Source organism: Sinocyclocheilus anshuiensis, unplaced genomic scaffold (genome assembly GCF_001515605.1).
Source record: "Sinocyclocheilus anshuiensis isolate Anshui unplaced genomic scaffold, SAMN03320099.WGS_v1.1 scaffold442, whole genome shotgun sequence".
NCBI lineage: Eukaryota > Metazoa > Chordata > Actinopteri > Cypriniformes > Cyprinidae > Sinocyclocheilus > Sinocyclocheilus anshuiensis.
The window spans coordinates 91,605-106,306 of record NW_015542354.1 but is presented as its reverse complement, the minus strand read 5'-3'; the positions used below and the strand labels follow the sequence as shown (position 1 = coordinate 106,306).

General features: G+C 38.0%; 2 protein-coding genes across 5 annotated transcripts in view; one reads left to right on the top strand and one right to left on the bottom strand.

Moving 5' to 3' along the window:
• LOC107691617 (general transcription factor IIF subunit 2-like) overlaps window positions 1-601 on the top strand; it is a 7,943-nt gene extending 7,342 nt beyond the window's left edge. For both annotated transcript variants that reach the window (XM_016490305.1, XM_016490304.1), the window contains one exon: window positions 284-601. In XM_016490305.1, coding sequence (XP_016345791.1) covers window positions 284-403 — 120 coding nt within the window. In that variant the 3' untranslated portion in view covers window positions 404-601. The remainder of the gene's footprint in view (window positions 1-283) is intronic.
• Window positions 602-2,445: 1,844 nt separating this feature from the next.
• LOC107691594 (translationally-controlled tumor protein homolog) lies at window positions 2,446-7,820 on the bottom strand. 3 transcript variants are annotated; one of them, XM_016490260.1, is made up of 6 exons: window positions 7,706-7,818; window positions 6,472-6,545; window positions 5,975-6,162; window positions 5,359-5,464; window positions 3,295-3,411; window positions 2,446-2,909 (listed from the first exon to the last, which is right to left on the bottom strand). In XM_016490260.1, exons 1-6 carry the CDS (start codon window positions 7,731-7,733, stop codon window positions 2,907-2,909), a joined length of 516 nt encoding a protein of 171 aa, XP_016345746.1. In that variant the 5' UTR covers window positions 7,734-7,818; the 3' UTR covers window positions 2,446-2,906. The 3 variants fall into 3 exon arrangements, with proteins under 3 accessions (XP_016345746.1, XP_016345747.1, XP_016345748.1); XM_016490261.1 differs by lacking the exon at window positions 6,472-6,545 and having other exon boundaries at window positions 5,975-6,182; window positions 7,706-7,820; XM_016490262.1 differs by lacking the exon at window positions 7,706-7,818 and having other exon boundaries at window positions 5,975-6,182; window positions 6,472-6,551.
• Between the last annotated feature and the right edge of the window lie 6,882 nt (window positions 7,821-14,702).

Genomic DNA, 14,702 nt, shown 5'->3' with positions numbered 1-14,702 from the left:
GATGCGCCCTCTTGTGGCCTCAGGAGAGAAGCCAAAAGCTTTTCTGCAAATGATGCCTTTTAAAATCGAATATAATTCGAATTTTGATAATATTTAAGTAGAAAATTCGAATTTAGTTTTTCAGTCATTTTGACAGCCCTACTATGAGAATACTTTTTGTGTGCAAAGAAAACAAATAACTTTATTCAACAATTTCTTCTCTTCCGTGTCAGTCTTTGATGCCCGTTCACGAGAGTCCTACGATGAAGGGCTACCTCTAAAATCTTCCTTTCTTAATTTCTAGATTTACCTGAAGGAGATTCTTCGAGACATTGGCATATACAATGTCAAAGGCACCCACAAGAACACCTGGGAGCTCAAACCAGAGTACCGACACTACCAGAACGAAGAGAAGAGCGACTGATCATTTTCAAAGCCTGTTACCATTGGACTCGGAGTGGCTATGAAAACCCAAAAAGCCAACTTCCCCAATAAGTTCAAAATGTTGTTTCTGGATCATTTCTTCAAGGATGATTCAGTTGTTTTTAGAGGTGTATCAGAAAACTATGTGGCATTTTACAATGCTGAGCAGTTGTATTATGCATATTGAGGGATTCCCATGTAAAAAAAAAAAAAAAAACAAGTGATAGAGGTGTTCAAATCTTCAGTCATCTGACATGAAAAGAACGTATAATCTTCTCATCTAAATGTTGTGTATAAATTGTGTTGTGTTGTGAATTTTTTTTAAAGAAACATTGATAGATTAATGGTAAACAGTTGTTTTATTCAGATTTAGTTTTCTGATTGAAACACTTATTTTATATGGTATTTCATGTAATTAAATGCTCTTGAAATAAAGGTTTTTGTACAAAAAAAAAATCTTTCCATTATATCTGCACACATTGTGAAACTTTTTTTTTTTTACAATTCACAGCAGGACTGGGGTTAAATATTTAAATACAATTTTTAAATATTTAAGTTCAAATAAACTTTAATATATTTGATTTGTTAAAAATGAAGTGTGACCATTATGAAAGCAAAATTTGTGGCATTTATGGCATTAAGAAACTCAAAGCAGCTCATTATCAAAAATGGGGTCATTATTTAGGCTTTCTTTGCAGCCACCAGAACCAGTGATATTGTGCACATCAGCAAATCTACTTTACATACATAATTCTATAGGTTTACAAGTGGGTGCACAACATAATATCTAGATAGCTGGTTTGGGCATTTCTGCTTTCAATACGCATCTGAGCAAGCCACAACCATTTGCTCACACAAATGCACGTTTATCATGATCTGTAATTTAGCATAACTTTTGTCTTAATTGTGCCATGTTTGGCCTCATTTCGCAGGTTATATTATTAAGAACTGTAACAATAGAAATATCCAAACATTCTAAAGCAAAACTAAAATACTTTTTTTTTTTTGCTTGTGAAAACTAATCAAGGGCCTTATCTTGTATGAAGGCTAAAAAGATTTCAACTGTTCCTCATTCACTTATTAACCCTTTACTACTATATAAACATTTAATCTGCTTTTGTTGTAGAATTAGGAGTTACTTCCTGGTAAGTCAAACAGCTAATATAATGAATATCAAACCTAAATCCTAAACTTCCTATTAAAAAGAAAAACCTTATCAAACAGTAAGGTCTACATATAAACATATCTTTCGTAATAACTCAGAATCTACCACTACAGCATAGAAGTCATTTTAAAATCGTTTTTTGTTCTAGTTCCTGATTTAAAACAACAAAAAGCAATACCCAAACCGCACATTTTGCCCACCATGACATATCAGAGGGTGGAAAAATTGGGTTACATTTTAAAAATCTCTTCAATTCTTATTTTTGCTTTGAAATAAGAGAATGTAAGTCAATTAAATTTTTTATAAAATTGTATATCTCAATTTCCTAATTATCTTTGTTTTATCATTAGGGCCTGTAGATTCTAATGTGTTTGTATGTTTTATCCTTTTTCTTCCCAAATAGGAGTCCATGGCAGCCCTATGAATGGAACATAGGAAAACTATGAAAATTGGCATATTTATTGGGGTGGTTCTCAATAGAACCCGGACCAACTTTGGGGTCTCTAGGATAACCCACGTAGTTTTTTTTTTCCCTTCTCTCCATTTTTGCATTAGATTTTTTAACATCTTTATTTCCAATTTAGCTTTTTGTTGTATCATTTTTTCTGCATTAAATGTATATAGAAATTTCAGTGAATTTGATTAAAAACCAACATCGTTAGTTGAACTAAAAGAAACATTCAGTTTCACCCCATCGCCCTTCATAGGGTAATTGTTTGGGCACCTCTGTTGTAAGGCTCCCAGTTTACCTTGAAAAGAGGCTTGTCTCCTTCACCCTTGATTAGAATAGTTTCCTTTATCATTTTGTCAATCACAGAACAATTGAAAGTTGAGCAACTTACAATAAGTTAAAAGACAAGAAACCGTTAACACAAGCAAAAACTTCAATTAGCCAGCAGCTTAACTTTATTTAATAATGGTGCCAAGAAATCCTATACAATCCTGTGATTCAATATGGAACGGGGAAAATGACAACTGTACATATGCTGAAACAAGAAGCTGACATGCACAGCAAATGAGAAGCCAGCAGTCAACTTCACCTCAGTGTTGAAGAAATAAAAGAGAACCCCAAAAATACTCAAGTTTCTTTTTCCACAACCTTGTCACACTGCGGTTTGGCTTGCTAAAAGTCCTGTTTTTAATTTCATGAAAGAACAGTTCACGTCTTGTCGTAGACGGGCATAAGCCAATCAAGAAATGAAAACCGTGGCCTCGTGAAGTTAAAAGAGCCTCTGGTCCTGATGGAAAGGATGAGGGGGAATGCCTGGTTTAATCGACAGGCCCAATCCACCAAGCAGAGGCCAGAATTGGAGGGGTAACTTGTAGATGCTTGGGAAGTTTACTATGGTGAGAAAGAAAAACACAAAAGAATCAGTTTTGCTTCAAGCTAGCATTTCATTCAGCAGACTAGCTATCATTCATATCACTAGCTTTTTTCAGATGCTTTCAAAAGCTATTGCAGTTGTCCTATTCTCCTCAATTCAGTCCTTTCCAGCCACCTTCCAGATGGCCAGACATCGTGAGGAATATTACCGTTGCATCCTTGTGCAAACCCAGAGGCCACCAATTATGGCAACAGGCCTATCAGTGGATGCTACACCAAGTATGATTTCCTAAACACTATTTGTAAACAATTTGAGCAGGGCATTCTATACTTTGATATTTATATACACAACTCCACTCAAGTACAAAACTTATAAAAGAGACACATGACTTCACAAACTTACACATTTCTCAATCTCCAGACCATCCTTAAAGAAAAGCATGTACGGTGTGACGCCATCCTCACGGAAGTCAAGGAGACCAACTATGCCATCTGGGTTCATGGATTCACCAGTGAAAAACTGTAGGAGGTGGAGAGAAACAAGTTAGCCGGCCAACTATCTTAAAATCACTGCAGACTGATGCAAAAACGCTTTAGTTTCAATAGAAGTCAACTTCAGTAGAAGTTTGGGGCAATAATACTTTTTAAAATAAATTTGACAATGACTGTACCCAGTCACTCAGGGTAAAAACTTCAGTACTAACATATTGAGTGGCAATTACAACCAATGCTAATATCTACAAAATGGATTAGAAAATACTAGGGATGCACCGAATATTCGGCCGAAAATAGCAAAAAAATATCTTTCGGTGTTCAGCCGAATAAGCAAAAAGGCCGAATAATATGAACCGAACAATGACGAACACGATTAAATAGAGGCACGCGCTAATGCAGCAAACATGTCGACAGTGTGAAAGTATTTAAAACTATCAGAGAAAGACGCAGAAATCATTACAAGCACAAAGCACCGACAGCGAGAGACTGTTTAGTGCTGCATCAAGTCTCCGATGAGAAGAGGTGGCTAATGCTGGTGGTTAGGTTACTGTATGATGATTGAAATCGCGAAATTACCTCAAACGATTAGTAAATAAACTGCAGAATGTTATATTTTCTAATGCACGCACGAATGCATGTATTCTGACAGCGCTGCACGAGCTCGCGGCGCCAGGGTTCAAAGTCCAAAGCGCGAGGAAAATCTGCGCTGAAACTGTTACTCGTCAGTTGCTCAGTAACATTTCTGTGAATTTTTTTAAAGGCATGTGACACTGCGATACATGCGACAAACATATTCCCAAATTCGTAATGAGAATCATTTATAAATCTGCATGCTGCTGTCAACAAAAAGAAGCACTGAGATCTTCCTGCGGGTTTCTGCCAAAATAAAAGCAGAGAAAAAGCAACAACTCCAACATTCATAAATGTTAGTATTGTAATTTTACGGTTGTTCTGTAAAATAAAATAAAATAGACAATAATCATAATAATAATGATAATAATAATTACCCTACAACAGCTCTGTTAATACATTTATTATAACATTCAGTGTTCAAATTGGGATCTGTAATATATTCTAATGTTTTAAAAGAAGTCTCTTCTGCTCAGCATGGCTGCCTTTATTTGTACAGTAAAAAATACATGCCTGATTCAAGTCTCAAATAGCCAAAAAAAATGTATTTTACTAACTTAATTTGAAGCTAAATTGTGCTTTGTTGGTATAATGTCTGCTAGAATGTTAAAAAAAATTCAGTTTTAAAAGTAAATAAGTTTATTATTCAGTTTAATTATGTAAATTTTTTTAATTGTTGTTTTGTAATTGATTTTTTATTTGAAAAGCAGGACAAAACAGCAAAAAGCACATTTTGGCAATTTAATTAATGCAATTGTGCAAAGAAAGAAAAGAAAAAAAAACAAAACAAAAAAAAAGGCAAAATAGGCCTACATGGGGGGGAAAATGTGAAAAAACGTGTTCGGTATTTGGCCTTCGGCCCAGTGTTTCATTTTGCTTGGCTTCGGCCTAGAATTTTCATTTCGGTGCATCCCTAGAAAATACAGTATTGAAATACACATTTATGTCTAAAATCAGCTTGCTGTAGCCCATCAAGGATACGTACTCAGAAATGGTTTGTTTTCATCGGTCGTAACCTACAAAGGTGTCCTAAGGTGGTCATCATTGTACGTCTATTAGAGGGCTTTCACTTTATCAACCGTTCAAAAGTTTGGGGTCAGTAAGACTTAAAAGAAATCAACAGTTTCATTCAGAAAGGATGCATTAAATGCGGTTCTTTTGAACTATTCTTTACAGTAATAAGTGACATTAACCTATATTCAAATAGAAAAGTTGTAAATTGCAATATTTCACAGTATTTTTGATTGAAGAGACTTCACAAAAACTTAATCTTACCAATCCCAAACTTTTGAGCATATACAAATATGGAACAGTGACAGTTTCAGCCATTACTGTAGCCCACCTGAAAGTTTTTGATGTTGCCTAGAATTTTCTTGACCTCAGCCGGTGCGTTAGCCATGAAGGGGTCTACCCTGTCAGGTGCACATTCCTGTAGCTTGGCTTTCACTCTGTGTGTATATATATAAAAAAAAGCAATTATAAACAAAATATATAGGTTATATCAAGTTAGCAAATTGCCAAGTACAAGTTTTTTTAAGTAAAAGTTTTGTAGTCCCTAATTCAATCTTACATGCCACTCATAGGGCAGGCAGAAAGCACGAGGACATTTAATTTTGCATCTAAACATTTTGAAACCCAGGTGGCCACAATGCAAGACTCTGAGCTGTCAATGATGCAAAAACTCAAGTCATAATACTATAGGAAAATGAACATTAATAATCCCCATCCACTTGATTGGCTCTATGACTCTCTCTCCTCTCCACCTGTAGCTGGTGTGTGGTGAGCGCACTGGCGCCGTTGTCCTGTGGCTGCCGTAGCATCATCCAAGTGGAAAGCGCTTTGGGTGTACAGCAATACACAATAAAGCGCTATATAAAGGCATCATTCATTCACGATATTTACAGTTCAACAAGCCTGTTGCAAGGTACAACACACTTCACAATGATTTCATGACTTACGCCTTCATGTAGTCCTTGATGTAGGCTGTGTAAGACTTCTTGTCATAGGAGGTCTCCTGAAGTTTGTGGTTGAGGACAATATCTACACCACTGACAGTGGTAGAATCACAGCCCTCATCCTGAACGTCTGCTGACGCATTGCCACCAATCAGTGCATCATCTATGTCTCCCTCCGACCTGCTGATCATCTGCAAAACAGAAGCAAAGACTGCTGCTGATATCAGACCTATCACTCAAAGTAAAAACTTCAGTACTAACATATTGATTGGCAATTGTACAACTAATGCCAATATCTGCAGAACAGATTAGAAAAATGTTTACAGACCAAGTTTGGTCTCAATCAGTTCTGTAGCCCATCAAACATATGTACTCAGAACATGGTTTGTTTTCATTGGTCATTGCCTACAAAAGGTGTCCTAAGTTTGTCATCATTGTACGTCCATAAGAGGGCCTTTCCTTGTAAAATCAAGATATTTGGTTAAATATAACATGCATACCTTTCCCTCAACTTCAATCATCATTCCATTCTCAGACTCCTTGATTTTGTAAATGTCTGAGAACATCTCATCCCCTGTGAAAAAAAAAACAAAAAAAAAATTATAGATAAAAAAAACAAAACAAACGAGAACATTTAGCATTTCCAATAAATCAGATTAACCATCACCTTGTGTTCTGGTTATTTTGGCCCCGAGAGGAGGTTTTTTTTTTTTTGATCATGTTCTCACATTAACCTAAAACGTACTGACTTTGCTAGCACAGGGTGCAACAACATAACCTAAAATTTTTTTTTTTTTTTACTTTTAATGGTCTCAGCACAGGGGTTATTTAACATCCAATGCACTAAGAATCTCTCGTTTTCTCTCTAAATAACTTTACTTCTGCTCTTTACCGTCCCCCCCTTTTTTGTAAACTAATTTCTTACATTTTCGCTTCCAATACTTGTGAGCAGTGTTCACTCGAATGTTCTTAACGCAAAAAAAATGAATGTGATAGATAGATTAGATAAATGGATAGATATATGCCTAAATGATACCCATCAATATTCCAGATAATGACTGGACATTTCTAGCTCACACAAAATGCATGTCATATTTAATAGCCCAACTTTACATTTAAGGGCCTGAGAAAAGCTGACTAAGTGAGGAGTAACCGTTAAAGTGAACTGGCCCGACTAGTAACACGCCCTGTTTAGCGCTTATTTCATCATCTCAACGATTTGTGCAATTAACAAAAAAAAAACTACTTGCGTTTTCAACGTCGTCCGTTTCTGTCGTTAAAATTCACAAAAGTATATATTATATTTAAAACAAACTGCAACGTAATTTGGAAGAGTATTGGTTTTAAAACGATTAACGGCACAACTTCTAACCAGCACCAAACTGGTAAACCGGCGTTTTAACTCCTCTGCTAACACTCCCATTTACCGCCCGATTTGCTTGAATACATCTCTACACGTTCATATCCTAAAGTAATTTTGGCCTACAATAATTAGTAATGGTAAGACTGACAAAAAAAAAAAAGTTATTTAAGAGCTCAGCAATGAAACGCGCGCGCTTACACGATTTTGAGGCTTGGTTAGCCTCTATGCTAACTGCATTGAAGAAAGTTAGGCCGCAGAGAGTCGGGATAGACCAGCGGTCCTTTTAAACAATTTAACAACATTTGACGCCAAAAATATTGGTAAAAACGTAACAATCTGGCCTGGAACGTTGTGTTAGAGGCTATTCTTACCGGTGATGAGGTCCTTGTAGATGATCATTTTGTTGGATTGTGTCTGTGGTGCGAGGAGGCGAACAGCGCTAGCTGTGACCTGATCGTGGACTCAGCTGAAAAAGCCGGCGGCTGGATTGAGCGTCTTATATATGCGCTGGAAAACACGGGCGCCCTCTGACGGTTCCACACGAAACCATAGCGTTACAACTTTTAGCATATTAGGTGTGAAATTGTTTATTTCATGTATAATGTTTATTGTTTATATCATGTATAGTGTTTGTCATATACATGTATTTTGATCTTGTTAATAAAAAATAAAAAAAACTTTGAGCATATTAGCTTATTTTTGTCATATTTTTTGGATTTTATGCCTTTAAAAGATTTTTTAATCTTTTAGATTTTATGCCTTTTTTTTTAGCTCATTAGTTGAATTTAGTTTTTGGCCTATTGATGATAATGTTTAAGATGTTCCATGTGAATAAATATTTGTATTCATATGGCATAATATGACTTTGGCATAACATGTTCTTTCTGTCTGTCTGTCTGGAAATAATAATCAAATTAGCCACAGAACAGCCATTTTTGTGTCTTTTGTTGGTTTTGGATGAATGGGGACAGAAGACTTTAACTTCATAGAATTGAAGTTAGTCATATTAGATACTTTTGGTACATAACAAGTAACCTTAACAAAAAATAACCCAAGTCATGTTAATTTTATCCCCAAAATTAATGATTTTTTCTTTCCCTATTCTAAATACTTCAAACATGTTTTTTTATGGGAGTGATCAATTTCTACTTTTTAATGCCATCATCCTATAGGAAGTGACATCACTACTGGAGGAAAAACAACAGCACAAAGCAGAGACTCACCCTGCAAACAAGCCTGCCATGGCCCTTTACGGGCCCACTTAGGGCTAGCCTAAAGGCCAGCACAGGGCCTCTGAGACTTTGCTCACTGCCAAAACGTTGGCCCTGCAGGGCAGCCCTCACTAGGCCCACACAGGGCTCAACAACAATAAATCTGTTTCACTATAAATACTTTTTAGCTACTATAACTTAAGTCTTTGTGAAAAACTTATAATACATCTGAAATGGATGCAGCCACCACATAACTAATGTCTGTATTGTCAAAAATTTACAGTAGTCAAAGGGATTTCAAATCAATGGATTTATCAAATACAAAATAGAAAACATTCAATTCAGGTTAATACAGCTAATTTAACACTCTGAAAGGGACTGCAAATGATCTATGCAAATAAAAAAAATGCCAAATGTGACCTTGGACCACAAAACCAGTCGTAAGTAGCACGGGTATATTTGTAGCAATAGCCAAAAATACATTGTATGGGTCAAAATTATAGATTTTTCTTTTATGCCAAAAATCATTAGGATATTAAGTAAAGATCATGTTCCATTAAGATATTTTGTAAATTTCCTAAATATATCAAAATTTTTGATTAGTAATATGCATTGCTAAGAACTTCATTTTGACAACTCTAAAGGCGATTTTCTCAATATTTAGATTTTTTTGCACCCTCAGATTCCAGATTTTCAAATCTCTCCCAAATATTGTCCTGTCTTAACAAACCATACATCAATAGAAAGCTTATTATTCTGCTTTCAGGTGATGTATATACTGTATCTCAATTTCAGAAAATTGACCCTTAGGACTGGTTTTGTGGTCCAGGGTCACAAATTATTACTTTGACCTCTGCTGAAAATATGTTTTGGTGTGCTAAAGTATTCATTGGCAAAGCTCACTCTTCCTCCGAGGTCTCTCAAGACAGCAGACGGTGGTAGTGCTTCTTTTGTCCACCCACTCTGTCTCTTGAATTCTGCAACCACACCTTTATCTCACTCTCAACTTCAGAATCAGGAGGACTTTGCTGAAAGGAGCATTTTCTAGCAACCTCTGAAAAGCAAATCGGCCTCAAGGATTTAAAGTGTTTATTGTCATGTGCACAGTGAGGAAAACAAGTTTCCCTGTACAATGAATTTCTTTCTTTGCTGTCCACAGTGAATGCCAAGACAAGTGCAAACTATGTAAACACACACACACACACACACACACACACATCCATGCATACAAACATAATAAAGTAAAGCTATGTTGCAGAAGTAGAAATAAAGACTATGTAAATATAGAAATATAGACTGCACGTCCGTATGTGAGTGTGCAATATTGACTTAGCTGCAAAACAATAGTACAGTAACATGTAGCAAATTGAGTGCAACTACATGATAATAATAGCAGCAGTAACATTAACAATGTGCAAATTGAGATGAAGCTACTTGATAATAATAGCAGCAGCAGTAATATTAACAAATGTGCAAACTGAGATGTAGCAATTCAGTCCAACTATTCTATGAGACTAGTCCGTGTCCACTGCCTGTTTAGTCTAATGGCTGAGGGGAATAAGGAGCTCCTTAAAGGGATAGTTCACCCAAAAATGAAAATTCTGTCATTAATTACTCACCCTCATGCCATTCCAAACCCGTAAGACCTCCGTTCATCTTCGGAACATCGGCAGATATTTTTGATGCATTCTGAGAGCTCTCTAACCCTCCCATAGACAGCAATGTAATTACCACAATCAAGGTCCAGAAACATAGCAAGGAGATCGGTAAAATAATCCATGTGACATCAGGGATTCAACTGTAATTTTACGAAGCTACGAGAATACTTGTTGTACGCAAAGAAAACAGAAATAACGACTTTATTCAACAATTGACCTATCGGTAAGACCCGCCCCTCTAACGCAGTTGAGCCAATGGCAGTCGAGTATCAGTTGCACGGGGAGCAGAACTCGGACAACTTTAGGTTTCAGTGCCATAGAGAAACATTGGAAGATCCGAAGCTCCCATCGGTTTAATGGTGTTTATGCTACAACAGTGGAAAGACGATGTGCCTATAGGGTACTTGTAACACTAATTCCAGTTATCCTGAGAGGATAGGCAATGTCATTTATTTTATTCCATTTCCTAAATCCAACCAAAATCAGAGCAAAATGTCCCTAAGCATTCAACCCCAATCACAATGAAGACGAAAACGTTCATTTTCTGGTTGTCATACTCTCATTAAGTTACACTTTTCATCTGCTCAAGCAGAACGTTAATGTTATCTTGTGCTTCATCAAGGTATCTCTGGCTAAAACTAGCTAACGTTAGAGTTAAAGTTAGTGAGTCCATACTAACATACAAACTTAAATAGCGAACTGTTCTCATGTCATGAAAGTGCAGTGAAAGTCAAAAACACATAAACGAAGGTCTATATTAGTAGAGTTCTTCATTATATTAATCTGGTTAAATGTAAATTAATTTAATCTTACTCTGCGGTATATAAACGGTGTTGATCCGGGATCCGGTCATTGCGATCATGACAACCGTAACATAATTCTCCCGTTTGCATTGTGATCTGTATTTTTACATATTTATTTCAATATATTTTATATATCACTCCATGGCATATTTAAGTCCCACTTGAAGGTCCATCTGTGTCCCAAATTTATCAGAAACACCTCGGAAGAAGGTTTTCACTGACAGCTGTCATTGTAAGACAGTGCGCAACTCTTGTTTGTTTGTCGTCTCCTCCACGTCACCCTAGCGCTATTTTGGAGAATATCCACTGAACATAAACAGCGTACGCTCTTCTGTGTCAGCCGCGCTGCACGTATGCACTGTTTTCGTTCAAATCAAAGCGTAAATACACGTAGAAAACGTATCCTTGTGTCGCGGCTGACACAGAATAGCGTACACAGTACACAGTTTGCGTTCAGCGGATATTCTCAAAAATGGCGCTACGGTGATGTGGAGAGACACAGAGGAGACAAATTGTTGAATAAAGTCGTTATTTTTGTTTTCTTTGCCTACAAAAAGTATTCTCGTCACTTCATAACGTTACAGTTGAACCACTGATGGCAGATGGACTATTCTGATGATGTCTTTCATACTTTTCTGGACCTTGACAGTGTAATTTACTTGGCAGTCAATGGGACAGTCACAAGCCTCCCGGTTTTCATCCAAAATATCTTAAATTGTGTTCCGAAGACGATGGAGGCAGCTCTCCTGTGAACTCAGCGATGGTAAATGGACTGCAGAGAGGGCAGTGGAGTCCTGATGATCTTCTCAGCAGTCTTCACCACTCTCTGCAGACGTTTGCGGTCCCTCACAGTAGTGCTGCTATACCACACGGTGATGCAGCTGGTCAGGACGTTCTCAACAATACAGCTGTAGAAGTTGTTGAGGATCTTAGGTGACATGCCAAACATCCTCAGCCTCTTCAGGAAGTACAGCCGTTGTTGTGCCTTCTTAACCAGCTGGGTGGTGTTGAGTGTCCAGGTGAGGTCCTCACTGATGTGGACCCTCAGGTATTTAAAGCTGCTCACCCTCTCCACTTCAAGCTCTTGGATAAGCAGTGGCTGGTGAGTTCTCCTCTCTTTCTCATGTCCACTATCATCTCATTTGTCTTGTCCGTGTTAAGGGTGAAGTTGTTGTCCTCACAGCATGTCACAAGACTGGCCACCTCCCTCCCGTAGGCCACTTCATCCCCACCAGCGATCCGTCCTATCACTGCAATGTCGTCAGCAAACTTCACAATGATGTTGTCCTTGTGGGAGGCGACACAGTCATGTGTGAACAGCGTGTAGAGGATGGGACTGAGAACACACCCCTGTGGGGGGCCAATGTTTGTTATGATAGTGTCTGAGGTCCTATTTCCAATCCTGACAGACTGCTGTCTACCAGTCAGGAAGTCAAGGAGCCAGTCGCAGAGTGTGGGGGGAAGTCCAAATGCAAACAGTTTATGGGGGATGACCGTGTTGAAGGCAGAGCTGTAGTTGATAAAGAGCATCCTGATGTAGGTGTCTTTATCTTCCAGGTGAGAGAGGGAAATATGGAGGGCAGCAGCAATGGCGTCTGAGTTGGACCTGTTGAAACAACACTGTCTGTGGTACACTCTTAAAAATAAAGGTGCTTAAAAGGTTCTTCACTGCGATGCCATAGAAGAACCATTTTGGTTCCACAAAGAACCCATTCAGTAAAAGGTTCTTTAAAGAACCATCTCTTTCTTACCATATTATAGTCTGAAGAACCTTCTTTCGCCACAAAGAAACTTTTGTGAAACAGAAAGGTTCTTCAGATGTTAAAGGTTCTTAATGAAACCATTTAGACAAAAAAGGTTCTTCTATGCCATCGTGAAGCACCTTTATTTTTAAGAATGTAAGTAATTTATATATGCTGGCCTAATGGTTAGAGAGTCAGACTTGTAACCCAAAGGTTGCGGGTTCGAGTCTCGTACCGGCAGGGATTGTAGGTGGGGGGGGAGTGAATGTACAGCGCTCTCTCCCACCTTCGATACCACGACTGAGGTGCCCTTGAGCAAGGCACCGAACCCCCAACTGCTCCCCGGGCACTGCAGCAAAAATTGGCTTCCCACTGCTCCGGGTGTGTGTTCACTGCTGTGTGTGCACTTTGGATGGGATAAATGCAGAGCACTAATTCCGAGTATGGGTCACCATACTTGGCCACATGTCACTTCACTTCTTAATAACGCATGCTAGCTTACCTGTGACAACCCTCCTTAGCCTCAGGTTCTCAAAAGGTATCTTTTGGTTTGAGCCATTCCAGTTCAATTGTGTGTCTAAAGAATGGAGAATCAATGTTATTAGTATTCTCCTAGTGGACAGTATACCCACCAATGCCTGCATGGGCCCAAAGGTACAAAAGTTGCTCTGGGCCCAAATGGGCTGTCCGCTAGTGTGGGCTGCTCACAAAGAGCCCGCGGTGAGCCCAAAGCTGTGGGCCTCGCCTGGGCTAGCCCGCACTGGGCCTGTTTAGGTTTGGTGTGGGCTGGCCCTATAGCCCACTATGCCCACAAAAAGCCAGCATGGGCCCTGCAGGGAGATGTTCGCAGGGCATCTATGTGAAGCTAGTAAGTTTTTTATATGATGATCTCATACCATTTTGTTGTTGTTGTTGTTGTTGTTTTTATTTTTCTTTATTTTTTTTAAATTTATTTATTGTATATCTGTTCAACAAAGTGTTATAGGCACATGGGAAAGATGCCACTCTTGAGATCAGCGTCCATATACTGATAAATTGTGACACATTTACATATTTAGTTTAGCATGTAGAGGATCATTATGCATCACCCAACTTATTATTATGGGAATCAAATGAAAACAAGTAACAATTTAGTTGTGATGGAACAAAATTGAACATTATGAAAGAGGGCCGTCTTGTCCCACTATTGGACATCTTGGTACAGTCATCTGACCCTTACAGAACATTTTATCTAAAGGTCAAATTAATCCTAATACTTCACGTAGTAGATAATGCCATTACTTTAACTAAATTGGTGAAATTGTGCATCTTGACAAAGTAATTTGAATAAATTTACTGAAATGGAATGTTTCCTAATCACCTCACAATGAAACAGTTACAATAAGTGCTATATGAAAGGCAATTACATTCAACACATTTTAAACCTGAAAACATGTCACAGAATAGCAATAATTAACAGTATAATAATGAAGTGAGACAGAATTATTCCAGTTTTAGGTTGTTAATGATGACACATTAAGTTTACAGTATATATATATATATATATATATACATATTCTGTTTACACACACACTGTCAGACTCTGTTCCTTGTTTTGTGTGTTTTGCTCCCCATGTGCCTTCCTTGCCCTTATTTGGTCCTTCCGGTTCCTGTCCCCATTTAGTTCTATTTGTTCCAGGTGTTCCTTGTTATTGGTTATCCTCCTCGCCTGTCTGCCCTTCATTATCTGCCCGTATTTGAGTCCTAACCCGTTCTGTTCTCCCTTGTCCGGAATTGTGAATGTCAACCTCCTAAGCTACGTGTGTTTTCCTGGTTCCCTTGATTTCATTAAATTCTCCTTGTTAATGTTCTCCACGTCTTCTCGCGCCGTGCTCCAGCACAGTAGCAAACGTCACACACACACACACACACACACACACACACACACACACACACACACACACTTTGAGATTCT